Genomic DNA, 23,279 nt, shown 5'->3' with positions numbered 1-23,279 from the left:
GTGTATGCATGGGTTTCAGCAAACCCTAATTTCACCCAGGAGACAAACGCCGCAACGCGAACGCATCAAATCGAGGAAATTGACCGTTCGATCAAAAATCGAATCGACCAACTATAAAAACTGCTAGACAAAAACCCGACAAGTCCACGTCAGCCGGGTCCAACCAACCCAAGAGGAGGAGAGGAGAAAACCGTGTTGGAAGGTTTCCCCGCGCTCTTCCACGTAAGCCCTAGGAAGTCCAAATGGAATTCCAAGCAGGAATTTTGCCGTGTACTTTCTGAGGGTTTGATCTGATGAGTGAGAAATCTTGGAATTCTCCTGTCAAGAATCAAACTGAAAGTTCACCCTTCCGGTCTTCGGTCGTACCAACCCATCCCCACCTCCTTCTCCTTCTTCCCACCCCCTCAAAAAAAAAAAAATCAACCTTATATAAACTCGCGCAACAACCTCAAAAACGACACTTGCAAACACCGACAAAGAACCTTTCATTGCCTTCTCGCCATTGCCATCCATCCTTGTCCGATATTCTTGATCGAGAAAAAGAAGCCATGCAACGTTCGCTAGCCATCTCCAAGAGCTTGTTCCCAAGCCTCCTCCGGTACGGGAACTCGGTCAAGGCCGCCCGGCAGCCATCCTACGACGTGTTCATCAACCACCGCCGGATCGACACCCGGCGGACCATCGCCGGGTTGCTGCACGACTACCTCACAAGGCTCGACCTCCGGCCCTTCCCGGACAGCAGGAGCATGCGCCCGGGGGATAACCTGTTCGACAAGATTGACTCGGCGATCCTCGATTGCAAGATCGGGGTCGCCCTATTCTCGCCCCGATATTGCGAGTCGTACTTCTGCCTACATGAGCTCGCCCTGATGATGGAGACCAAGAAGAAGGTCATACCCATCTTTTGTGATGTGAAGCCTTCTCAGCTTCGAGCTCTCAATAACGCAACTTGTTCGGAGACGGAGACCGAGAGGTTCAACTTGGCTATTGAAGAAGCCAAAAACATTGTGGGAATCACTTTTGACTCTTCGATGGGGTATACGAACTCTCATCTATCTTCTATTTGCTTAGCTAAATTTGAAGCCAATTGATTACCCTCTAACAAGAAGTACCATGAGAAATTTCTAATTCTTACATTGATTTCAATGAAAAAAAATGCAGATGTTTTTAACTGGGACATAAAGTTGATTTTTGAACTTAAGACACTACACATAACATTATTATAGCACTGTCTCTAGAAACCAATCTCTCTAAATTAGCAATGCAATGCATGAACAAGAACAAGTCCATAACTCTAAACTAGATTACTTAGACATTCTTCTCATTAGGTCAATTTTCACCGCAAAATATTCATTTGGAAAGAAGGGAATTGTATGCTAAGAGAGAATTACACAAAGTTAGAGAGGTCAAGTGACACATTAAATATATAAACCAAAAAAGGGTCAAATTGACTCCAAGTCAAAACCCCAAGAAGTAAAACAATTTGACTCTGATAATTTCTAGCAAAATACCACGAAATGAGGCTCTAGAATCAAAATGCCTCCTCCCTTATGAACTTGCTAAATTAGCTTTGATTCGTCATTTTTAACATCTCTAATTCAAAACCGACCATGAAACTTTGGTTTCATTCGGCTCATTTGTTAGCCTCAAAACACTCACTCCAAATAGATTCAATCTTGTCTACCAAATTAATGTGATTTAATTTAAATTTATGTTTTGTAATATGTTGTTGATCAGATTGTAACGTATCTGTTCCTTTGCAGGGATTGGTCAGAGCTCCTGAGGAATGCTTCTGGATCTATCATCAAGAGCTTGATGGAAGCGAATCAAGACTGACCAAACGAGAATTAAGTGGAGAAACTCATCATCGCTCTCCAAGCCAGCGTGAGCATAACTTGTACAAGAGATTGGTGAAGAAAATTATACATTAACCAATTGTAGATTGGGGGGGTTGTCTTGATTTATCTTTGACTAGGGGTTTGAATTTTGTTATCTTTCCATTTGATTGATTTGTTTGTAGAGAATCAAAAATAAGTTGGCAACCATGGCATAGGATGATGAGTTACAACACAATCGCGTTCTAATTCATGGACACGTTCACATTTTGTCCTTGTTTGTGATCTACTTTTTGTCTCATCAATTAGTGTAATAAAAGCTCAATCCTTACTTTTTATCCTCCAACTTCTGCCATTTTTCCTCATTTCATTTTTCCACATTTTTCTTTGGGACAATCAAGTTCTCTAAAGCTAGTTCGATATCGCAGCAATTTCGCAACACTTCATGTTGGCAAGATAGCCACGCCGCGTAATGTATCAACCTTGTCGCATTGGCCCCAACACAACCAATCTTGGGTCCTTGTCATTAGTCATCACAAGATCCCAAATTTGCAGTTTTGAACAGTCTCCTGAAAAGCTAATCCAAACCGTGGTCATTTTCAGATGGCGTAGTCATCTTCTGGTGTCGGCCACTTGAAAGCAAAATTCAGGGGCGTCGGCTTTCGAACTATGTTAGTTATCACATATCCATATCGTCTGTCGGAAAGCTCATCTAGACAGTGTTTGCTTTTCAAACGATGGTATTGCCATACCCACATCGTCTACTAGAAAAGTTAATACCGAAGCATTAGCCTCAAATGAGTTTGTGGCACTATTTACCCCAAAGTTCTGCTAATTTGAATGGGAGTGCTAAAGGCATCTTTCAAATATTACGGAGATGTCATTGACATATCATATATTCTTCACATCATTCGGTTTTCTTTCATTCCATTTCGGGCGTATAAATATGCCATGATTATATTATCAAAGCTTAGTAATTCAATTGTTCCATCATAATTCCCATTTTTCTAAGTATAAACGCTGAAACTAGGTCACATGAATACGTGCTTAATATAGATGGAATTGAACAATTCATAACATCATTCTCACAAAATAGCTACCTGCTGATCTAGTGATTAACAATAATTACAATGCTAATCTTAACTAAATCAATTAATTGGAAACCAAACTATTTTCCACTTTGATTAGGTTATATTTTAGTTTAACCCCAGTCTGCTTATTCGGAGGAAAGATTCATTATATTCTATAAAAACCCCTTCTCGGAGGGCTTCATTGATGGGTACCACTTTTCTAACTTGGTGATTGCGTTATGCGCGCATGATACAAGTTAACAAAAAAGTTTCCAAAATCAACTTCAAAGGTAAAATGAAGATTTGATCATGGCTTGTCGAATCAATTGCAATGAAAGTCATTCATTAAAGAGAAATATCGCATGACAGATCTGTCATGGACGATATAATCTCAACCGTAAAACTACACATTATTACTGTGTGTTTTGCATAAAGAACTCATTGGTTAGAGGAACATGTGGTCAGAAATAATCGATATTATTGTCAGACTGTCAGGTTAACAGCTTCCTTCATTAAACTCCACAAAAAACATATTCACTATAAAGTCTAAATTTCGATTGGCTAGTTCACAAAGATGCAACAGGTTTTTCTATTAAAGAAAATAAGGCTAGTTAATCGTCGTTGCGATTAAGGAAATTATCTCACCATTTTTCTAATTTGGATGTTTAGTTGCGTACAATCTCCACATGAAATTATATGTAAAATTTTGGGAATTTGCTATTGAACAAATTGTAGCTTGAACCGTATAGTTTTCCCCCTTCCATCCTGCCAATTTCAACACATGATGAATTCAAATAGAAAAGAAGAGTCCATGCTGTTTTCTTGGAAAAAGTCAGAAAAAGAAAATTCATTTGATTTAGATAAAGTATATTGCCAATGGAAAGCAGTTTCTTCACAAGCACTCATAAAATGGAAATTTTTATCTAGTAACGAAACGAATTCATTTACGAAAAACAGAAATTAAAATATATATACATATCAATGCCCGGATTTTATTTAGACCGGGATTTCACATATGTTATGCTTGGAACGATTAAATTTATATGGCATTACACAATAAGAAAAAAGGAAAAAAAATCTCTTATTTTGATGATTTTTCATTTTCATGATTTCGTTAAATTTTTCTCTTCCACTATAAAACTATTGAAATAAGAGCCCTTCACTTTTCTTTCTTTCCTTCCTTCTGTCTTTCTTCCTCTATTTCTTTTTATTTTTTTGCCAATTGTCAAGGGTCCATGTTTGTAGAACTCAAATTCAAAGTCATTCTTGGTAATGGAATGCCTTGTCAAACATTAAAATCAACTCTCTCTTCCGGTTTGCACATGCACCACTTCTTTCATTTTTCAAATGTACACCAAAATCTGATAATATTAAGCTAAGTCAGCATTTAACTTTGAATTTTTTGGACAGTTGCCAGTGGTCCCATAAAATTTTACATTTAATCAAAGGATGAGGTCGTGAGTTCAGATTTTTCCGGATCCCTTATTTGTCCCCCAAATTATGTGTCATATATAAATTTCAAAACACGTCTTCATCTATTAACTTATCATTTTAGAACCATTAGCGATGATCCCAAAAACGACTTTAAAGAAAGTCTTGTTTCATTTACCAATCGACGCAATTAGTGGAGTATCTCGCGTGCGAAATTTACTGTATGAACTAGAGGATGCCAAATGGACCCGTGGGCCTGGAACCGGCCCGGAACCGGCCCGTTGACCGGGCCCACGGTTCCAACCCGGAACCGGAACCGGCCCTCAAGGGCTGGTTCCGGTTTGTAAATTGTTGGAACCGGCCCGAAACAGCCGGTTCCGGGCCTGTTCCAACCCGGTTTTTTTTTTATTAAAAAAAGGAAGTAGGTTTGATAAAAAAATCAATTGTGCTTTGGAACCGGCGGTTCCGAACCGGAACCGGAACCGGCGGTTCCACCTTTTTTTGGAACCGGAACCGCCGGTTCCGTCGAACCGGCCTTCTCTAGTATGAACGCATAGGTATTTGGTGGTTCAGCTATTAGCATGAATCATGTTAATGTACAAATTAATTAATTAACTAGTTAGTCAAATTGTTTAGAATGTTCTCATCTTGCTTAGATGTGTTTACACATCTATCTATTTTACGAACTGATTTAAGTGGACTCCGTACCTTTTAGCAATCTTTACTTTGACTTCTTGAGGAAAACCGAGTAACGCCACCTCGTACCAAAGGTTGCAAAAGCCAATTTACAAGCGAAAATAAATAGCTCTAGTGGATGCTCAAGTTCACATTATTATGAGGTTTCTTGTGATGCTTATAAACGGGTTGTTTGGTGTTCGAGATAGACTACATTATTTATCGAAATTTTGTCTCATTAAGATATGTTTTTCCATAGTAAATTTTTATAAAGCATGCTCAAAAGTAGAGTTAAGAGATAAAAACATATCTATATCGTGAGATTTGGATGTGAAAAATAGAAATTCCAACTTAAAAACTTAAACTAATAAGTGGAGGGAGATCACATATATCTAAAGAGCATATAAATTCCATAGAAAATAACGTGAGATACGTTAACAGGGAGAAGACATTAATATATTTTTTGACTAGCCAATAGTTGCACCATATTAACTCATGAGGCATTTAAATTGTATTAACAGTTCATGAACGTCATTGTCTCATGTCATTTCCTTGACCATTATTCAATTAACGGGGTTAATCATGGCATGATTAGGCATGGTATCACGTGGTTTTTCCTCGGACGTGCTGAATCAAACGCCCAATATTAAATGATGTTTCATATCGAGCGTCAAACTCATGCATCACGTAAAGGAAGAGAACATTTTGACTGGTCATGTTCTATAATTAAGAAACAATTCTTTACAAAGTGTTGTCCCCTTTATATTACAAAGCGATACGAGATCATACCCTTTTATGTAGTTTATTAGTTATGGTCAAGCGGAGTGCTAGCAATCCTCCCTTTTAGGCAATGTGAAACAACTTTACCGAAAGGGAATGGTCGATCGAAGTTGCTTTGATTAGCCATCTTTGATTAAAAGAACATAATCGTACTTAAAGTTCGATTGACATCGGTAAATCTTAGATGCTGCGAAATGACGTCTTCACCTGCATCATCGTTGTTTAACGTCAAATGAGCTAATCAGAAGCTTCTCTTAAAGATTGTTCTTTTGTGTGCTTGTGTGGCAAGTCCTAATCAATGATTGAACCGAAACCAGCTTGCATGTTTTTGCATGCATCAATTTTCGTAGTTAACAGAGGAAATTGGTTCACTATCAGGAAACGTACATGCTCTAGAAACCCTAACACTATTTATTACCTCTCTGTCTACACCATTTGATAATGACAGCCTTGTGAATGCTTGAAATTTCATTTCTTACTGTTGAGATAGTAAGATGCTAAGTGGTTTGATTAAATTATTTGACAACTTCAACAAATTACGACTCTACTTTTGAAATTTTGAAGTTAGGCAAGTTTCTAGAAAATTTGCTTTCGGAGCAGTGATGTTTAAGTATGTGAATTTGTAAAGGATTATTAAATCTTTTACATGGTCAAGAAGGGCGACGCAAAGTCACAATTGATGACAATGTTTTGAAGGTTTATGAATATTATGAACTTTATAAGAAAGTAGAACTTGTTGGTTTTCGCAATGTCTGAATACGTCTTAATTGAGAAAAATCAGTTAGCAAAATAATTTACAAACTACAATATGCATACGTGAATAGAAATCAGCGTACAACTTGTTATCAGAGATTAACGATGAAAAACATGTCGACAAAGTATTTCTCGGGTAGAGTCGACATGTCCTGGAAAACGTGTAAGGTAATTATCAAAAGTGAAATTCACCGAGCTAAGATTACTCGGATATTCTCAGGCTTTGCTAATAATTTTGGTCATTCCAAAATACTTTTCTGACGTATCAACATTTAGAACGGACACTGAGTTCCTTGATTATTTAAAAAAAAAATCAAAAATAGCCTTTGAAGAATAACAATGTCGCCTTCAAACCTACATGACAAAACACTTGATGCCACATTTCATAGTTTTTCACCTAATTCTCTCTATCAATGACATCATGCATCACATCATTTTTTTTTTTTTTCACTCTCGCCCATTAATGTTCTTGATAAGCTTGCAAATCAAGACTCCTCGTTAATGCAACTACTTGGCCAATCATGTTCTCTCTCTCCACTACTAATATTCATCATCTTCATCACATAACTCATCTCTTATTATTTTCCTCTCTATCAAAACTAGAAGCCTTATCAATTAAACCTATTCCAAATCCCTTGATTTTTAGAAATTTGTAAGCTAGGATGAAGAAGTTCAGGTTAGTTTGCTCCATTTAATCAAAACAAGATTTTTAAATGTGGATCAAGCTCTATGTCGACTTAGAGTTTTCTACCCAAGGTAAGTGAATCTCTCGGGGCTAAAGTGAGTTAGTCTAATTTGTACTCTTGATCCTTGTTTAATGATTAAAATATCGATCATAGTATAGGCCCATGTTGTTAAAAGGAATTAATGGTTACACGATGAACTAACAAGAGGCAAGATTGTATGTATGAGTGATTTTAGATGATTTTGTATTATTGGGTGAAGCCATGTTGCTTTAAGATGAGATTGTTATTACATGAAATGTCGATTATGTTCATGATGCCATTAGAGATCTGAGTCATTCTATAAATCATGGTTATAGTTCAAGAATGAAAACATGATTAAGGGAGTTCAAGAGAATTTTCAGTGACTTTGGTGAGTACTATTAGAAAGATAAAATGATGCGCGTAAAGGGGTAAAATAGTAGTTCTTCATAATACAAGGGCAAAAACGAAATGCACAACATATGAATCTTCTATGAGCAGTGATCTTCGTCAATTTTAATTATTATTAGTTAAATTACTAAATTAGATTTACTAAGAGAAATGCAATCGGGTAAAAAATCTACGTAAGGTAGAATAGGGGCTATTGTGTGGTTTTGAAAAGGTCTCGTCCTCTAAAATTGAAAATATTAGGGGCTGTTTAGATGTTAAGGATGCTTATTATGATTGGTTCATAGTTAATTGCACAATTTATTTTCTAATTTATACAAATTGTCTTACTAGTCAAAAATTTGATTTAATTGCATAATCAATTAAAAGTGTGTTCTTTTGGTAATATTATAAAATTGTGGAATGTCTATAGTGCAAATAAAATATTCATGTGCCTTATCTAACAAATGAATTGGCCTTAGGCGTCTAATTTGATTAAGATGACTTCATTAGCGATGATTGGAAGTTAGAGATAAAAAAATATGTAAAGGAGAAACTTTGTTGGGGCAATTATGTAATTTTGGATATCTGGAATTATAGGAAACCAATTTCACTTTTGATGATTAAGGAGAATTTAATCAAGGCACGGTCTTGGAAATGAAAATTATATGAGTTACTTAAGTTATAGAAGAATTGTTTGTCTAAGGTTAGATTCATCTAAACGATTTACGAATTTCCCTAATTTCTCCATTAGATGATGATGGCATGGCGTTAGAGGACGAAAGTTTGTATGTTAAAAAAAAAAGGTAATTATTTCTATGCTCGCTATTTACACAGGAAATGACATGAGGTTAGTGTGATATTATTTACAGATTACATGGCCATTGTTATATAGTAATGTAGTGTGTGTGTGATTATGCTACATACCAAATGATGATTGTTTTACAAATAAAAGTTTGTGGGTTCGTAAACGATCGGGATCGGACATTTGGTTTACATTGTTAAAATGGGAAATGCCAAGGGACCGGCAAGGGTGTCAATGGGCCGGGTCTCTATAAGACCCGTCCCGACCCGAAATCAACGAAGCCAAGCTCGGCCTGGCCCCGACCGACCCGACTCGGGAAGCCAACCGTGAAGATGAGATAGGTACGCTAGAGTTTTTTGGCAGCCCTCGACGAGAAGTCGAAGGGGAAGGGGATGAAGTAGGGCTCGATTGTGGCGTCTCATTCTACGCACGAGAGAGAGAGAGAGAGAGAGAGAGAGAGAGAGAGAGAGAGAGAGAGAGGGGTAGGTTAAATTGGTGGGCTTTTAAGTTTCGGGCTTGAGTTAGTCTAATGGTATTGGCTCTTATTGAAACAGCACCAAAGTCCAGCCCGAAAATTCCCTGAATTTTAGGGCCTGGCTGGGTCTGGTCAGGCCGGGCCAGGCCAGCGAGGGCCTTTTTGACACTCCTAAGGGACCGTAGGTTAGTGATGCCATACGAGGATATCTTTGACACGTCCTATTCGTCAAGGAGCAAGCTTCCTTGTATGAGTATGTGTACAAGACTCTAAACAAATACAGATGACACATCGCCTAAAATAGGCCTCTATAAGATTAAGAGGACATGGAGTCTTATAATTCCTACATGAGATGATATGGTTGTTGTAGCCTGATATGGCTTGAGTAGCCCGTTATGCGATATTACGAATTTAAGGTCGAGACCAAGAAACGAAACATAATATATTGAGAATGAGAATGGATTCTCATCGTCGGACGTCAGTGTATTTACCTTCGCTAATGTAGAAACACTAGTGATGAATATCCATGTCATTTTTAGACTTTATAAAGCGACCTTATAAATTATCATTTGAATTTTCAAGTTCGATTATATACAAATTCAAAATAATTGTGATGATTGTTGTACAAACTGGGCTGGCCCACACGAGCCCAAAAGAGGCCCATCGAAACAGTGGAAGACAAGACGAACCCTAATCTCTCTCTCTCTCTGCAGGTCAGCTTCTTCCACCTGCGAAGCAAGAATTTTGGCGAAGTTTGAACTTTGAAGAAGACAATCGGAGTCGGATTAGGGTTTTGGGTGGGCAAGATCCTGCGTCGCGTCAATCGCCATGCGTCGGCCTTGAAAAAGAATGGCACAAGTAACGTTCTTGGTGAAGTTGATTATGAGGGTTGTTCTCGTTTTCTTCCTTCCAATTCTGCTTCCCTAATCTTTTTGCCCCCGATCTCGATGCTCTCCCATGGCGAAAGTCTGTTTCTGCATTTTTTCCTTTTGCCTTTGCCACTTTGCGTGCTGGAGCAGATCTCTGGCGACCTGGATCGATAGCATTTCTGGGCTATCTCGATGTCGTTCGAGCTTTAACTGATTTGGGTTTCGTTTCTTTTTTCTTGGGGTTGCAGGGGTCGTCGAAGAAGGTGATTACTAAGGAGGATTGGGAGAAGAAGCTCAACGATGTCAAGATCAGGAAGGAAGACATGAACAAGTTGGTGATGAACTTTCTCGTCACCGAGGGTTATGTGGACGCCGCCGAGAAGTTCAGGATGGAGTCAGGGACTGAACGTATCCCCATGTTATTAGTTTTTTGCCCTATTCGAGCTCGTTTTCCGTTAGTTCATGGTGTGGTGGTATCGTGAGTTAATTTGAATCGTGTGTGTCCTTATTGATTACAGCAGATATAGATCTTGCAACGATCACCGACCGCATGGCTGTTAAGAAAGCAGTGCAGTGTGGGAATGTTGAGGATGCGATTGAGAAAGTCAACGACTTGAATCCCGAAGTAAGGATGTGTCCTCTGTTTTTACTGTGGGTTGCTTTTAGATAACTCTGTGAAAGCGGATATCATTTGCTAATGCTGAGCATGATCTGCTTCGTGTCCTACTTGCACGTAGCTACATTTTTCGGATATGTTGGACGGCTGTCCGCCACTATATTGGCTATTGAAGTTGGCATCTAGATTCCTTTTCCTATTACAAAGGCATTTTGAGACTTCTCAATTGCCTTGACCAGCACTCTGTTCAATCAGTTGACACAGGTGCCTTAGCCATCTTACAAACAATCCTCACTCGCTGATCAGTCTGGTTTAGCTCTGTAGCTCCTATTTTCTTGGGGATTAGAGAAATTAGAGTTGAATTCAGGGAATTAACAAAATCCCATGTCTGTGCAACCTGTTTCTTAACCAGATTTTTCCCAAGAATATCCTTGTACTTGGGAAAGAAACAAGAAAAGTGGCTCACGGAATTGATGTCACTGGTGCAACCAAAAGATTGTATCAAGGAGTTTATTTTCCCCCGAGACTCCAGTTGGAGTCTTACGCACTAATTTGATCAAATCTCACATCCTCCAAAGTGATTCCCCATTGATGAAATTCAGTGTACTTCGTTCAGTTAAATTGTTGGACCATTTAAATGTTTCACTCTCTGTAATTGCCACACCCATTTTTATCATGTTTTCTATGCGTGTTGCGGTTTTGTTGGATATTTTCCATCCTTTCCACTTCATTCATGAAACCCTCAACCATTGATGCCATGCCATCAAAACTGATATGGTAAAGTCAGATAACACTGCTAGCTTCACCTTTTTATGTTGGTTCATATGTTTTATATGATCAGAAGCGTTGGCATTACCACCTTCCTTCGAGTCTTGTTCCTTTTCCCTCATGACAATTCGGTTGACTCCTTCCGCCCTGGTAGATATGGCTTCAAGTTCAAGGCTTTCAGTTTAGATGCCATAATCACGATTGGTAGTACATAATCCCCTCTCTCTCTCTCCTGTAAGCGCTCCATTTTCAACCACTTCTGTTCATCACTTATGTTCAAAGTAAATGTAGCAAATGGTAGGAGCTAAGTGTGCTTTATCTTACTCATAATCAGTTGGGTAGAAAGGAGTGCATACTTAGCCAACATCGTAGATGGTAAGCACATGTATGGTTGTCTTAAGGTTAATTCACAGTATAGAGGAGTCAACTATAGTTTTGTTTTTTCATCTTCTTTGTCTATTTCTCGGCTCACTGGATTTCTTTCAGCCCCTACTTTCAAAGGCTGGATCTCTTTTGCTTGTTGCAATGTACATTCTTTTAGTGCTCTTTTTTTTTCAATTATTTTTCGGGTTTGGGGAGGGGGGAGTTTGTGGAGATAAAGAGAAGGGAGTTCTTGTTCATGTTGGGTTCTTTTGCATGTTTTGCATCAAGTACGATTTCCTCATGGATGTATATGAGGTGCTTTTTTACTTGTCCAACAAGGGCTGATTAGGATTTGCATGTGTTTTGGCGTCGTATGCAATGCATCTTGCATAACCTGAAACATGGACTCTGATGAGGAAATCTATCTCAACTGCACACTAGTTGAGGTGAAATTGGAAATGTTGATGATTTGAAACTGGAAATGAGAAAGTCAGAAGAAACATCAAATCAGTATAAGTTAAATGAATCCAAATCTGGTACTCTGTATCTTTGGAGTGGATCTGTAGGCTTTCCTTGATAGTCTTCAGCAAGGATCACTTGAGAAATTGCCTTTAGGCTATTTTTAACAAAATATATGTGCCTAGACTGGAAATTTGAAAACTATATGTTCTGGGTAACATCAAACAACGATTCATACTTATGTTCTGCATCATGATAAATGAATTTGATCTTCTTTAGATTTTTATCCCATTAATTTTGTGTCTGCTATTTCTTTCTCACAGATACTGGATACAAATCCGCAACTCTTTTTCCACCTTCAACAGCAGAGATTGATAGAACTTATTCGAAATGGAAAAGTAGAAGAGGCTCTTGAGTTTGCTCAGGAGGAGCTTGCACCCAGAGGGGAAGAAAATGTACCTCTTGATCTCTCTTAATTCTGCCATGTTGTACATAGTCACCGGCACATTTATCTTGTCTTGCTATTAATTTTAAGTATGTTTAGTCACTTTAAAAGTAAGCCTTCCTCGGTTGCTCTTGGATGTGATGCAAAGCTGGAGATACAAGTACTTTCCAGTAGAAACTTCCTTAGTATGCATGAGAGATGACCTATCAAAACTTCAATTCTCTGCAGCAAAGCTTCTTAGAGGAGCTGGAGAGAACTGTAGCACTGCTGGCTTTTGAAGATGTCTCCAATTGTCCTGTGGGTGAGCTTCTAGATATGTCACAGCGCCTAAAGACCGCTAGTGAAGTTAACGCAGCTATACTTACTAGCCAGAGTCATGAGAAAGGTTAGTCCAAAAATTCACTCTCACTCCTGCTGTCATCTTTAATTCCTTTACTTCTTGTTGCAGATAATGGATCTAGAATGATTGCTGGTCCTTCAGTTGCACCCCTTTTGGCATTTCGTCATCCCTTTTTCTCAATTTACTTTGCTAAAAATACTGATATACAGGACTAGGGAATGCAATGTGTTCATGACATCAACCTTTTAGTTGTAAAAGTTCACTGGGGAATCCTAATATTATTTGATACAGGAATTGTGGTTGCTTAGATCGCTAGAAAAAGTTAGAACTGGCTAAAAAATAATATTTGAACTGGAGAGAATGTCCTGAGTGTCCACTGTCAGAGCAGTACTCTTGGATAGGAGTTGCTTTCAAATAGTCCTGTGGAAAAGAGTCGTGTCTTTGCTAGATGCATCTTATTTCAAATCGTGCATGTCAACAAGGCTGTTACTTGTCATCTGCGGCATGGTCCATTTTTTACCGGGATGCGTGATGCTATCCATCCTCGTAAGTTTCATTCGAGTACATGATCTTAAGAGAACTTCATCTGTTTTGCTTGAAACACAGATCCAAAACTTCCAAGCTTATTGAAGATGTTGGTATGGGCCCAGAACCAACTTGACGAGAAAGCTGTTTACCCCAGGATAAATGATCTGTCCACGGCAAAGCTTGAAGATCCCAGCATATCGTGAAAAATATCCTTGTGTGCAGGAATCAGGGCTGTGTAAAGTGAATAGGTGGAGCCACAAGGATAGGAGGAATTCTCATCATCTGTACTCCCATTAAAAGTAGGATTTGTTGTTTCTTGGATTGTACATTATATCCATGTCCCCCATGTTCTGGAAGGATGCTCATTGATCTTGATCTTGAACAGTTGTAGAGATGATGAAGATTCGTATATTCAGCTTGATCACAAATTCATTTGGCATGTCTCATGTATGGTCGAACGGCACGATTTCCTTTTCTGTTCTGTTTTCGCTTTGGTGAATTTGATTGGCTGGGACACTTCGGGTATGCTTTGTTAGGTTATTATTACCTTCAAGACGCAGAAAATTTTCGGTTTGAAGAGTTTTCGTTTTCATGCCTTACCAACACAACGCAGCACACCTAAAGCTTTTCCATGAGGATCTTAAAGACTTGGTTAATGGTAAGAATCTTGATGTCATATTTGATGAGACCTTCTTGTCTAACTGATGAATCTATAGTGGAGGATTTATCGTGAAATAGAGGTCAAACAGGTCGGGTTTGGATTTGGGTTGATTCGAATACGATTCCAATTGGATTCATTTAACTCGTTTTGATCAATTTTCATGCTATATAAATTTAGTGATTCGTATCCGACGCAACTCATACTCGACCTGATCCATAATGTTAAAAACACTTCAATATTAAAATTTAATTTAGCGAAAATTATTTCTCATACATTTTTAAAGATATATATGCTAAATTTTTTTAAAACACCCTTTGTAAATAATTCGATTTTCTAATTATTTTTTACTTTTTTGAATAATTATTTTTAAATTTTAATTATTTTATTTTGTATTACTTTCTTTACTTTTTTTCTCTCTTTTTTCTTCTTCCGTTAATTTCTTCTCGATCTGTCGCTGACCACAAGCCAGGCTTGGCCTCTCTGGATCCGGTGAGGAGAGCCTCACGGCGCCGAGCCTCGAGCAAGCTCATCGGCCCGGGCGTCATGGTCCATCGTTTGGCGGCCACCGTTGTCGAGGTCCACGGTCAACGGAGGAAGGAGGAAGAAGGAGAAAAGAAAAAAGAAAAAAAAATATAATGGATAAAATAAAAGGATAAAAAAAAAATTGGAGTTGCATTTCGGAAATGCAACTTTCCAAAGTATCTTCGGATTTATTTTGAGTCAAAAACCTTTTAGGACATTTGGAAATGCAATTGCATTTCCTCAAAGTTGAACAAAAAAACAAACCAAATGCTATTTGTATTTGGTTAAAGTGACTTTAGAGCCCCAAAGCCATTTTCAAATATAGGTAATTCATTTATGACTCATTTTTAAAATTTAAGGAACTTATTTGTAATCCACCCCCATAAAACGTGGATTCTAGAGTCATTTTTTCACATTTACTGAAAAGTAACGAACTCGATTGAACACCAAAATCTAAAGTGACTGAAACGACGGGGATGGTTATTTACTTTGGAATTATCTTTCTTTTTTCTTGCCAGAAGAAATTCAATTTCGGTGAGTGATCATGAAAATATTACTTTTTCTTTTTTTTTTTGTGAAATGAACATGTGCAAACCGAGAAGTGAGTTATTTCATTAGTCAAGCATTCTTCTTAGGGCTAGATGCGATGTAAGTCCCTTCTTCCGCTGTGAACAAATTTCCGACTAGTCGAAAATTTGTCGGCAGCATCACCCTGTCGATTTCGACCATTTTTAGGAATTTGGAAATTTGTCGCAAAATTGGAAAAAGGAAAGTATTGGACCAATTTTAGCGAATCTCTACCATGTCACCCTTTCAACTCTCTCGCCGTCCGACGAGCCCTAGCCTTCTTCTTCGGGGAGATCGTCTCACCCCGATTTCGCTTCTCCGGTGAGAGCTCGTCCCACCTTGGATGAAATTGAATCGCTTTGGAAGTTCAATGTTTTAGCTTGTTCTATTCGGTCTTCTGTAGCTTTTGAAGTGTGAGGATTTAGGAGTAAAGCGCCTCATTTTGGGCCATTGAAAGTTCGTAATGCGCTCCAAAACAAATTGTCTATCATAAACACATTTGGTTCATTTATGTTAACATTGGTCAATACGGTAATTCTTCAAAATACGAGAGATCACGGTGAAGGTGGGCGTCGCGGTTTAGCAACGCAATTCCAATAGCAGCCTTCGTAGTTCGGTTTGGGAAAAGAGACACGAGAATGAAGGCAGACATTGTTATTGTAGCGGCCCTCACAAAGCAACAAAATGAAGATTGATGCAGAATGATGCATGGATTAAGGAAGAGGAATCCTAACATCAAATTCATGCGTTCTAATTTTGTTTGTGCGATATATCTTGTATAACAATAAATACCTTAGACCTCATCATTGTTAGGATTAGGCGTACAAATATAACGAAATAGATAGTAAGGACGAGAAAAAAAAAATCGAGACACAAGATTTGTCTCGATTTACCCTTAAACTAGGATTATATCTAGTAGATGATTGCATTATAATCAGCATCTCTCCCATCTTTGTTACACCCTCAATTACAAAAGAAGGATATTACTTAATAGCTATTCAAGAACACAAGTTTAAACTACCAATAAATTATGTGTTTAAATTATAAAAGCCCTTTGACATCCGGAGTGCGACCTCCCGAATGCCGTTCGCTTATCAAAAAGCAAGACCTCCGTACTTTTTTATTAACGGGTAGAATGAATCACATCTCAATAATCCCAAATAGAACTTATCAATGAGTCCCGAAATGGTGTCGGCTATTAATAGGATTTAGGGTACTCGTTGACCAATTTCCTTTTACAAAAATTGGCATGTTAGGCTTATTTTGGTACACTCGTTTTATACTTCCATGTGTCCTCAATCAACCATAACAAACGGTCTTGTCAATTCTTTGAAAATCGCAAAACATTCGTTGTACGGCGGGCCTAATTCTTTTAGAAAAGACTTTTTAATTTTAAATTCAATCTCAATTATTTTTAAACTATTTTTTGGTATAAAAAATTTAATTTTAATCAGTTCAACTTTTCTTTTTCTAAAAAAAAATTATCAACTTTCAATTTAGCATCAAATTTACCATTATTAACTCCACATCTAAAAATTGACAGCAATTGTTTACCGCGACATTTTCACCATGGTGATAAATGTGGAAAATTAGCTCCACAACAAAATCTTTCTTTGATACTAATTATATTTTTTTGAACGGTGGGTCGGCTCAAGCAGATTTATGACTGGATCTTAAGTTGGAAATTAAACCTCAAGGAATACTTCCGACGCCTGCCGACGACATTCACATGCATTTTGTGCGACTCTTTTGGATCTATTTTTCACCTCCCGGCTCTAGTAAAGCCACATTCATCTCGTAAAAAAACCTCCCAAGTTTCCGGCATTGGTACGGTGGCGGGTCTTGCAGCACGGGTTCGGGTACTCGGGTCGAATCTCGGAAATTCCAAAAAGGGGAAATAAGAGGAGATCGATGAGATTTTCGCAGTTCGGAATGATGAGAAACTACAAGAGCACTTCCCCATTGACATGCGAATTGCATTATCCTCGTGGGGGTCTGGGACTAACAATCGAATTATCAAAAATCAAATATAACAAGTGAAGCACAGAAAGAAAAGAAAAGAAAAGAAAAACAGAGAGAAGTCAACATTTTTCCACAGTCAAATAGTTGACCAAAAGTCTTGCCCCCCGCCAGTCATTTGGGCTTTACCCAGAAGACGTACACCAAAACGGCGTCGGCCCTCTCGACCTTCCCGATCCCGTCGTCGAAGTTGAGCGCGTAACTCCACGGATCGTATTGAAACTTGCTGGCCCGGTGCCTGGCGAGGCCGCCGTCGCTCCTCTTCTTCTTCTTCAGTGCAGCTCTGGCTCTCCACAGGAAGCTCCTGCATTTCCTCTTGCCGTACTCGCTCAGCCACTCGCTGAAGCTCCCGATCAACCCAACCATCCCTCTTCCTCCTCCTCCTCCTTCGACTTAAGGGGGGGTTCGACGAGAGCAAAAGGCGATTTGCAGAGAAGCGGGGGGAAGGAAAAGGAGGGGCCTTTAGTGTGTTTTATGAGGGGAGAAGAGGAGGTGGGTGTGGTGGAGGAATCATGTGAAGCGATTGGGGAAACGTCTCTCCTTAAAAGACTGAAGCCAAGCTGCTGCAGGGAGCGCAAAGAGTAACCTTTTTGCAGGTTTTAGAGAGAGAGAGAGTCTGACTCTCTCTCTCTCTCCCTCTCTCTCTCTCTCTCTCTAACTCTGTCTCTTCTCTGTCCTTGGGATGCTCAAATTCGATGATTTATGTCGATGGTGGTGGTGGGGACTGGACAGATGGCGTGTGGCGTCGCTATCGGAAGACGAGGATTGCAGCAAAAATAACGAATCCCCATTTCTCGATACCTCATTATCTTTTTAATCTTTATGACCTTTTTTTTTTTTTGCTTTTTCAAGTGATTTCCATAATCTTTTTCCCTAACGTTCTATAAAGGGAAAAAGAAAAATTTTAAATAAAAATCCAAAATATTTTTATTTTTTAAAATAAATGCCTGAAATAGTCATTATTTCAAATAAAGGTTTGAAATATCATGTCAATTTCAAATAAGCATCTAAAATAGCTATGGCTGTTTTAAAAAAAAGCTTGACCTCATCGGCCGGTCAAGGGCATTTTCGCCAAAATATTATATCAAAACTAAAAGTTAAAAACAAAAGTAAAGGGAAATTAAGGCAGAAGGGTTTCCCTCCCGCCGGTGGCCGGCGACCCCACCGATCAGAGGCGAGGGTCGCGGGCTCTCGCCGAGGCACTAGCGGTGGGGCGGCATCCCACCTTTTTTATTTTACAAAATAGAAAAAGAAAAAGACAAACAAAAAAAAATGAAAATGCTACTAAATAACCGGTGAGTCAAGCTTTTTTAAAAAATTGATATGGCCACTTCGGGCCCTTATTTAAGAAAATAAGGACATTTCGAGCTCTCATTATTTTAGATTGCACTTTGAACAAAATAAACTAATGAGAAACTAATCTTTTAGAGTGCCAATGTCTCGTCGAAATTATTTGTAAAAAATTAAATAAATTAAGACGAACCCGACATATTATCCCGAGAATCTTAATTTACGGATATGAAAGAGAAATAAGAATAAACCCGAAAGCAGAATTCCTTGTCAAAAATTTTATTTTCAGTTTACCAAATGTCAAGTGTCCATTTTTTACTTTAGATAATAGAGTCGATATTATGAAAAACCCTAATCTAGTACATTTGCGATAAATTTCTCCCAAACTAATTTTTTAACCACCAAAATCTCTAAACCGGTACACCCGTGGCAAATTTACCCTCTACTAATTTTCGTTAAATTTGAGCATCAAATTGCTGAGTTGAATAATATGCATCGGTTGATGTGTGCAACGGTTTGGATTTTTACTATCCGTTTATCACAGATATATCAATTTGAGATTTTTCGTGGTATTATCCCAATATAAGAGAAACTAATAGAGGGTAAATTTATCATATGTATAACAATTTGAGATTTTTGGTGGTTAAAAGGTTAGTTTGGAGTAAATTTGTCATTTGTGTATTCATTTAGGGTTTTTGGTGATATTAACTTTAAATAATATGTAGTACTTTTCCTTTTTTTCCTTATTTTTTTTCCACAATATGACAACCCTTTTGAACCCATGTCACGATTTGCAATCCTGGTGTTTTGTACCCATGTGGCATTTGGAATTACACTCCCGATTCAGGTTTACTAACACGACGCAAGAATTCTAGATTTAGTAGCATTAAAGAGAACATGATGTTAATATCTCGTGTTTGATTTTTGTGGACGATCCAAATGAGGGGGAAGCGGCCCTTATTTATACTTGAATCCCTCTAATTGCAATCGTAGATTTCTCCTGATCTAACTATGGAGATCTCCCTATCTACCACGTACAGACATTAAACACGAAAACCCTCTTGAATACAAGTTCACATTTCCAAGATTGCCGCCATTAATATGTTTTGGTGTCAATAAAACCTCTAGAAGTTTTTAGGTTTGTTTGGTCATCTTGATCTCTTCCTCAGACTACTAAGCCTTGAAAACCTCTAGTTCGGGACATATGCGTGAAATATGACGATATATCTTAACTTCACATCTCACTTTAGTTGTTTCAAGAATAATATTTTGGTTTTGTACTAACATAGAAAAACTTATTGGAGATCTAATATTTCATTGATGTCAGTTGTGAAGAATTAAGACGATATCTATCTTTTAAAAGATTGATAGGAGAACAGGCGTTGTTAAAAAGGAAATTTGATTATACATCACGAGAGTGGTGGTCAATATATTGGAACGTAATACATCATTGTTTTATTGTTTAACAAGGCTCTAAGGCATTTTTCCATAAAGTGAATATGAAAAATCAATATAAACTATTTTTTGACCGTTTTGGCCTAGGCAAGGGTTGCCCTCGTCGTATCTGGCAAGAGCTAGAAACCTGCGGCCGGGCGAGGGCCACCCTTATTGGCCACAAGAGAAAAAAAATAACAATAGTGAAAAATTCATAAAAAAAATGTTAAAAAATTATGAAATTCATTCATGTAAACGTCGGTCGTGCTACATAAGAAATCCGACATTCATGTCGGCAATTCCTATTAAAATTGGCAAGATGGATTACATTGATAAATTATCAAAATATTTAGGATTTAATTGATATAATTGAAAATTTTATAACTAACTTGACATAAGTGCATTACGTTTAGATTTTTTTTTTTTTTTGTTGTACTTTTTCGAACAGAGCTTAGTTGATATTTCAGCATAGAACAAAGATGGGGCAAAGAAGCTGAAAAATGATCAATCAAATCAAGCCCATTCACTTTTTAGAAGTAGCTGCTTTGTCCCCAGCAGAAGGGCACTATTGAGTTGTGGTCCTCTATATCTAAATTGCACATATTCTGATACTTCAGCCTTTGCTTTTGTTTCCTTCTCTCCAGCTATTTTTTGCTTTTACATATTCCTCCTTAATTCCCTCTTGTCTCATTCTCCAGCTTTTTGCCCTTTTCTTTTTGTCCCCTCATCCATTTTTCCAACACCATTTTCATCTTCTTTTTTTCCTTTTTTTTTGCCTGCGCTAGCATCATTTTATGGGGCTTATACTAATTTCTTGAGCATATCTATAAGATGAGGTGAGGCTTGCTCAAAGTATATAAGTTACTGCCCTTAACCCTACAATGCACATGCACTAAATATTTATTATATTTCTATTTAATCATAAGAATTGACTGCCTATATGTTAGCATTTATATCTTTTATGGTAGACTCGCGAGACTCAATATATCGTGCTGAAGAGCGTGGAGGATCGAGTCATCTTCAAAGCATAGTATTGAGAATATTCATTGAATTGGAATACGTTTCACGAAATTATACACGGGTCTTACATATGTCGTGTAATGATGTACTCCATGAGTGGATATATAGGAATCCAATTCTGCCGAATCACTCGTATCGTTGTTGAGCAAGTTTTGGATATCAAACGGACCTTCCTAGAGATAATTTTAATGCGGTCGATTCGAATCTCTAAACATATGACATTAGTTGATTTTCTTGACAGGAAAGACATAACGTGTGAACTAGTATTAATTATACATTTACTACAACTCGAGGATCTTTTAGAAAAGTATTTAGAGAAAAGAGGAAATTACATTCTTGAAAACAGAGAAACTCATACACGACTTTTATTAAAGATTACTTGAGGGTTGAATGCAGATTTAGTCCTTTAATTAGTATTAGTGCAATTTGGTCCTCTAACTTTTATTTTGTGCAACCAAGTTCTTCTTCTTTCTAGATTTGTGCAATTTAATCCTCCAAATTTTATTTTGTGCGGACAAGTTCTCCAAATTTTTTAGTTTGTGTGATGAAATTGAACAAAACAAAAGTTAGAGAATCAAATTTCACAAACCCAAAAATTTAGAGGACTAAACATGTACGTCGATACTTAATTACTTGTTTATCTCAATTTATACGAATTGGAGAAATTTACACAAGGGGACTCAAGTAAGAGGCAAGGGAGAACTATTCCCTATCAAATTCCTCTTAAAAGAAACTAATTTTTTCATGCACTCAATTTTACATATGGGGTTGATAAAATGAGCCTCAACTTAAGTAGTATCGATACCAATATCGACATACAACACATGACACGACACGATACGTCAACAAGTCATTTCTCAAAAAGTAGAGTTATAATATATTAAGACACGTTATATGTTAAATATATATTTTTATATACATGATAAATTATTATGTAAAAATATGATCTGTAAATTGTTTCTTTTTCTTCTTCTATTAGAAATTTACGATTATATTTTTCTTTTTGGCTGGATGGATATTTTAATTTTGAAGTGGTCAAGTATTTGACTTAAGTATATATTTTTTTTATAAATTTACATCATCCTAGACGACGTATCGGGATTCCAAATTCACGTATAATTGGCGTGTCCAATACGATACGAAGATCCTTGAAGAGCGTCGGCCCGACCTATCTAAATTCAGAAGTATCTAACAATTTTTTTATTTCAGGCCCCCACAATAATTTTCTACTCGGTGCCAACTGACAGGATCACGTATCGGCTAAATCAGCAAAAATTGAAGCGACGTTGCAGTCAGAATTGGCTGGAATCTTGCAGCAAATCTGTGCAATTTCCCTTCTATCTTCCTGGAAAGTGCATGGGCCCTATTTGCAGAAATTTTCTCTGCGCAAAAATTTATGGATTTTTGGCTTTTAGTAGTTTTTTCCACAAGCCCTTGGGAAACTGCGTCAACCTCGCAACGTCTTTTCCTCCTCTAGTCTCTTTCATTCCTTCTTGGGTCTTTCTCGGGTACAATTATTGGCAGTGAAATATAATCGTTATACATATATATAGTAAAAGATTATATTACCATATTCATGCAGTTATTGGCAAGAGATGCAATCTTAGAACTTTGGATAAAAGCCATAAAAAATCCTAAACTATGTCCACTATAACGTATTTATCCCAAACTTATATTTGTGTGAGACATTTACTTCGAATTTATACTAGTGTGACACATTTATCGTAAACATTTTCTCGTGACACTATAAATCTCAAATTTGTATCCGTGCGACAAAGGGTAAATGTGCCACAAACCTACAATTTTGGGATTGTTTGCGTAAATAAATAATTTTCGGTAAAATATGTCATACGGATAAAAGTTTGAGATTTTTGATATCACCAAAAAGGCTCGTGGTAAATGTGTCACATGGTATAAGTTTAGGATTTTTTATGTCGCAAAAAAGTTTGAGATAAATATGTTATAGTAGGCAAAATTTAGGGTTTTGTGACTTCTTCGCTATAATTTTTTAGAATGAGGTTCTAAGCATATCCGAGAATGAATTGTTCCCATTGCTTTTATTTTTGTGGACAATTAGCTATTTTCCGGACACTAGCTCGATATTCAATTTTCGGGTCGACAGAAACATGCCAAATAAGTAATCGGAAAATAAGTTGGTAACTATACATGGAAATACCGAGGAAGCATTCGGAAAGGCGTACTTGTTTCTAATTTTGTGTCTTGTAAATTAGATCTCGCATCTTGGGCCTGAAGCAAATTAATTAATCATCTACCCGGTAGGTGTACAACAATCGAATCCTAGGTTTCACGTGAGGAAAGATTGGTAGGTACAAAAAGGCATGGGTCCCTAGGATGAATAGGAATCAATGTTTAAGATCATAGCAAGAAGCTAGGTAGGCTAGATGCCCAAGATGCCCTAATACATAAATAATATATGTAAATGCTAGGGGTGCTAAAAAAATC

The 23,279-nt window shown here is 37.5% G+C and overlaps 2 protein-coding genes across 5 annotated transcripts; both read left to right on the top strand.

Annotated features, from left to right (window-relative positions):
- The first annotated feature begins 476 nt into the window (after positions 1-476).
- On the top strand, positions 477-2,045 carry LOC115750360 (TIR-only protein-like). Its single transcript, XM_030687659.2, has 2 exons — positions 477-1,036; positions 1,764-2,045. The coding sequence occupies exons 1-2, from the start codon at positions 549-551 to the stop codon at positions 1,834-1,836; spliced, it is 561 nt and encodes a 186-aa protein (XP_030543519.2). The 5' UTR covers positions 477-548; the 3' UTR covers positions 1,837-2,045.
- Positions 2,046-9,602: 7,557 nt separating this feature from the next.
- LOC115750417 (protein GID8 homolog) lies at positions 9,603-13,704 on the top strand. 4 transcript variants are annotated; one of them, XM_030687756.2, is made up of 6 exons: positions 9,603-9,773; positions 10,033-10,192; positions 10,303-10,409; positions 12,314-12,445; positions 12,664-12,820; positions 13,382-13,704. In XM_030687756.2, the coding sequence occupies exons 1-6, from the start codon at positions 9,765-9,767 to the stop codon at positions 13,504-13,506; spliced, it is 690 nt and encodes a 229-aa protein (XP_030543616.1). In that variant the 5' UTR covers positions 9,603-9,764; the 3' UTR covers positions 13,507-13,704. The 4 variants fall into 4 exon arrangements, with proteins under 4 accessions (XP_030543616.1, XP_030543614.1, XP_030543613.1 ...); XM_030687754.2 differs by having other exon boundaries at positions 9,612-9,803; positions 10,306-10,409; XM_030687753.2 differs by having other exon boundaries at positions 9,613-9,803.
- The last annotated feature ends 9,575 nt before the right edge of the window (positions 13,705-23,279 follow it).

This window comes from Rhodamnia argentea, chromosome 3, assembly GCF_020921035.1.
Source record: "Rhodamnia argentea isolate NSW1041297 chromosome 3, ASM2092103v1, whole genome shotgun sequence".
Lineage (NCBI taxonomy): Eukaryota > Viridiplantae > Streptophyta > Magnoliopsida > Myrtales > Myrtaceae > Rhodamnia > Rhodamnia argentea.
This window is presented reverse-complemented; position numbering and strand designations above follow the sequence as displayed.

What these genes read in the sequence shown, in the direction of transcription:
- LOC115750417 (XM_030687753.2), top strand. Translation starts at nt 9,765, where the DNA reads ATGGCACAAGTAACGTTCTTGGTGAAGTTGATTATGAGG. An exon ending in TCAACGACTTGAATCCCGAA is followed by an intron (nt 10,410 to 12,313) that starts GTAAGGATGTGT and finishes TCTTTCTCACAG; the next exon opens with ATACTGGATACAAATCCGCA. An exon ending in CACCCAGAGGGGAAGAAAAT is followed by an intron (nt 12,446 to 12,663) that starts GTACCTCTTGAT and finishes AATTCTCTGCAG; the next exon opens with CAAAGCTTCTTAGAGGAGCT.
- LOC115750360 (XM_030687659.2), top strand. Translation starts at nt 549, where the DNA reads ATGCAACGTTCGCTAGCCATCTCCAAGAGCTTGTTCCCAAGCCTCCTC. An exon ending in ACTTTTGACTCTTCGATGGG is followed by an intron (nt 1,037 to 1,763) that starts GTATACGAACTC and finishes GTTCCTTTGCAG; the next exon opens with GGATTGGTCAGAGCTCCTGA.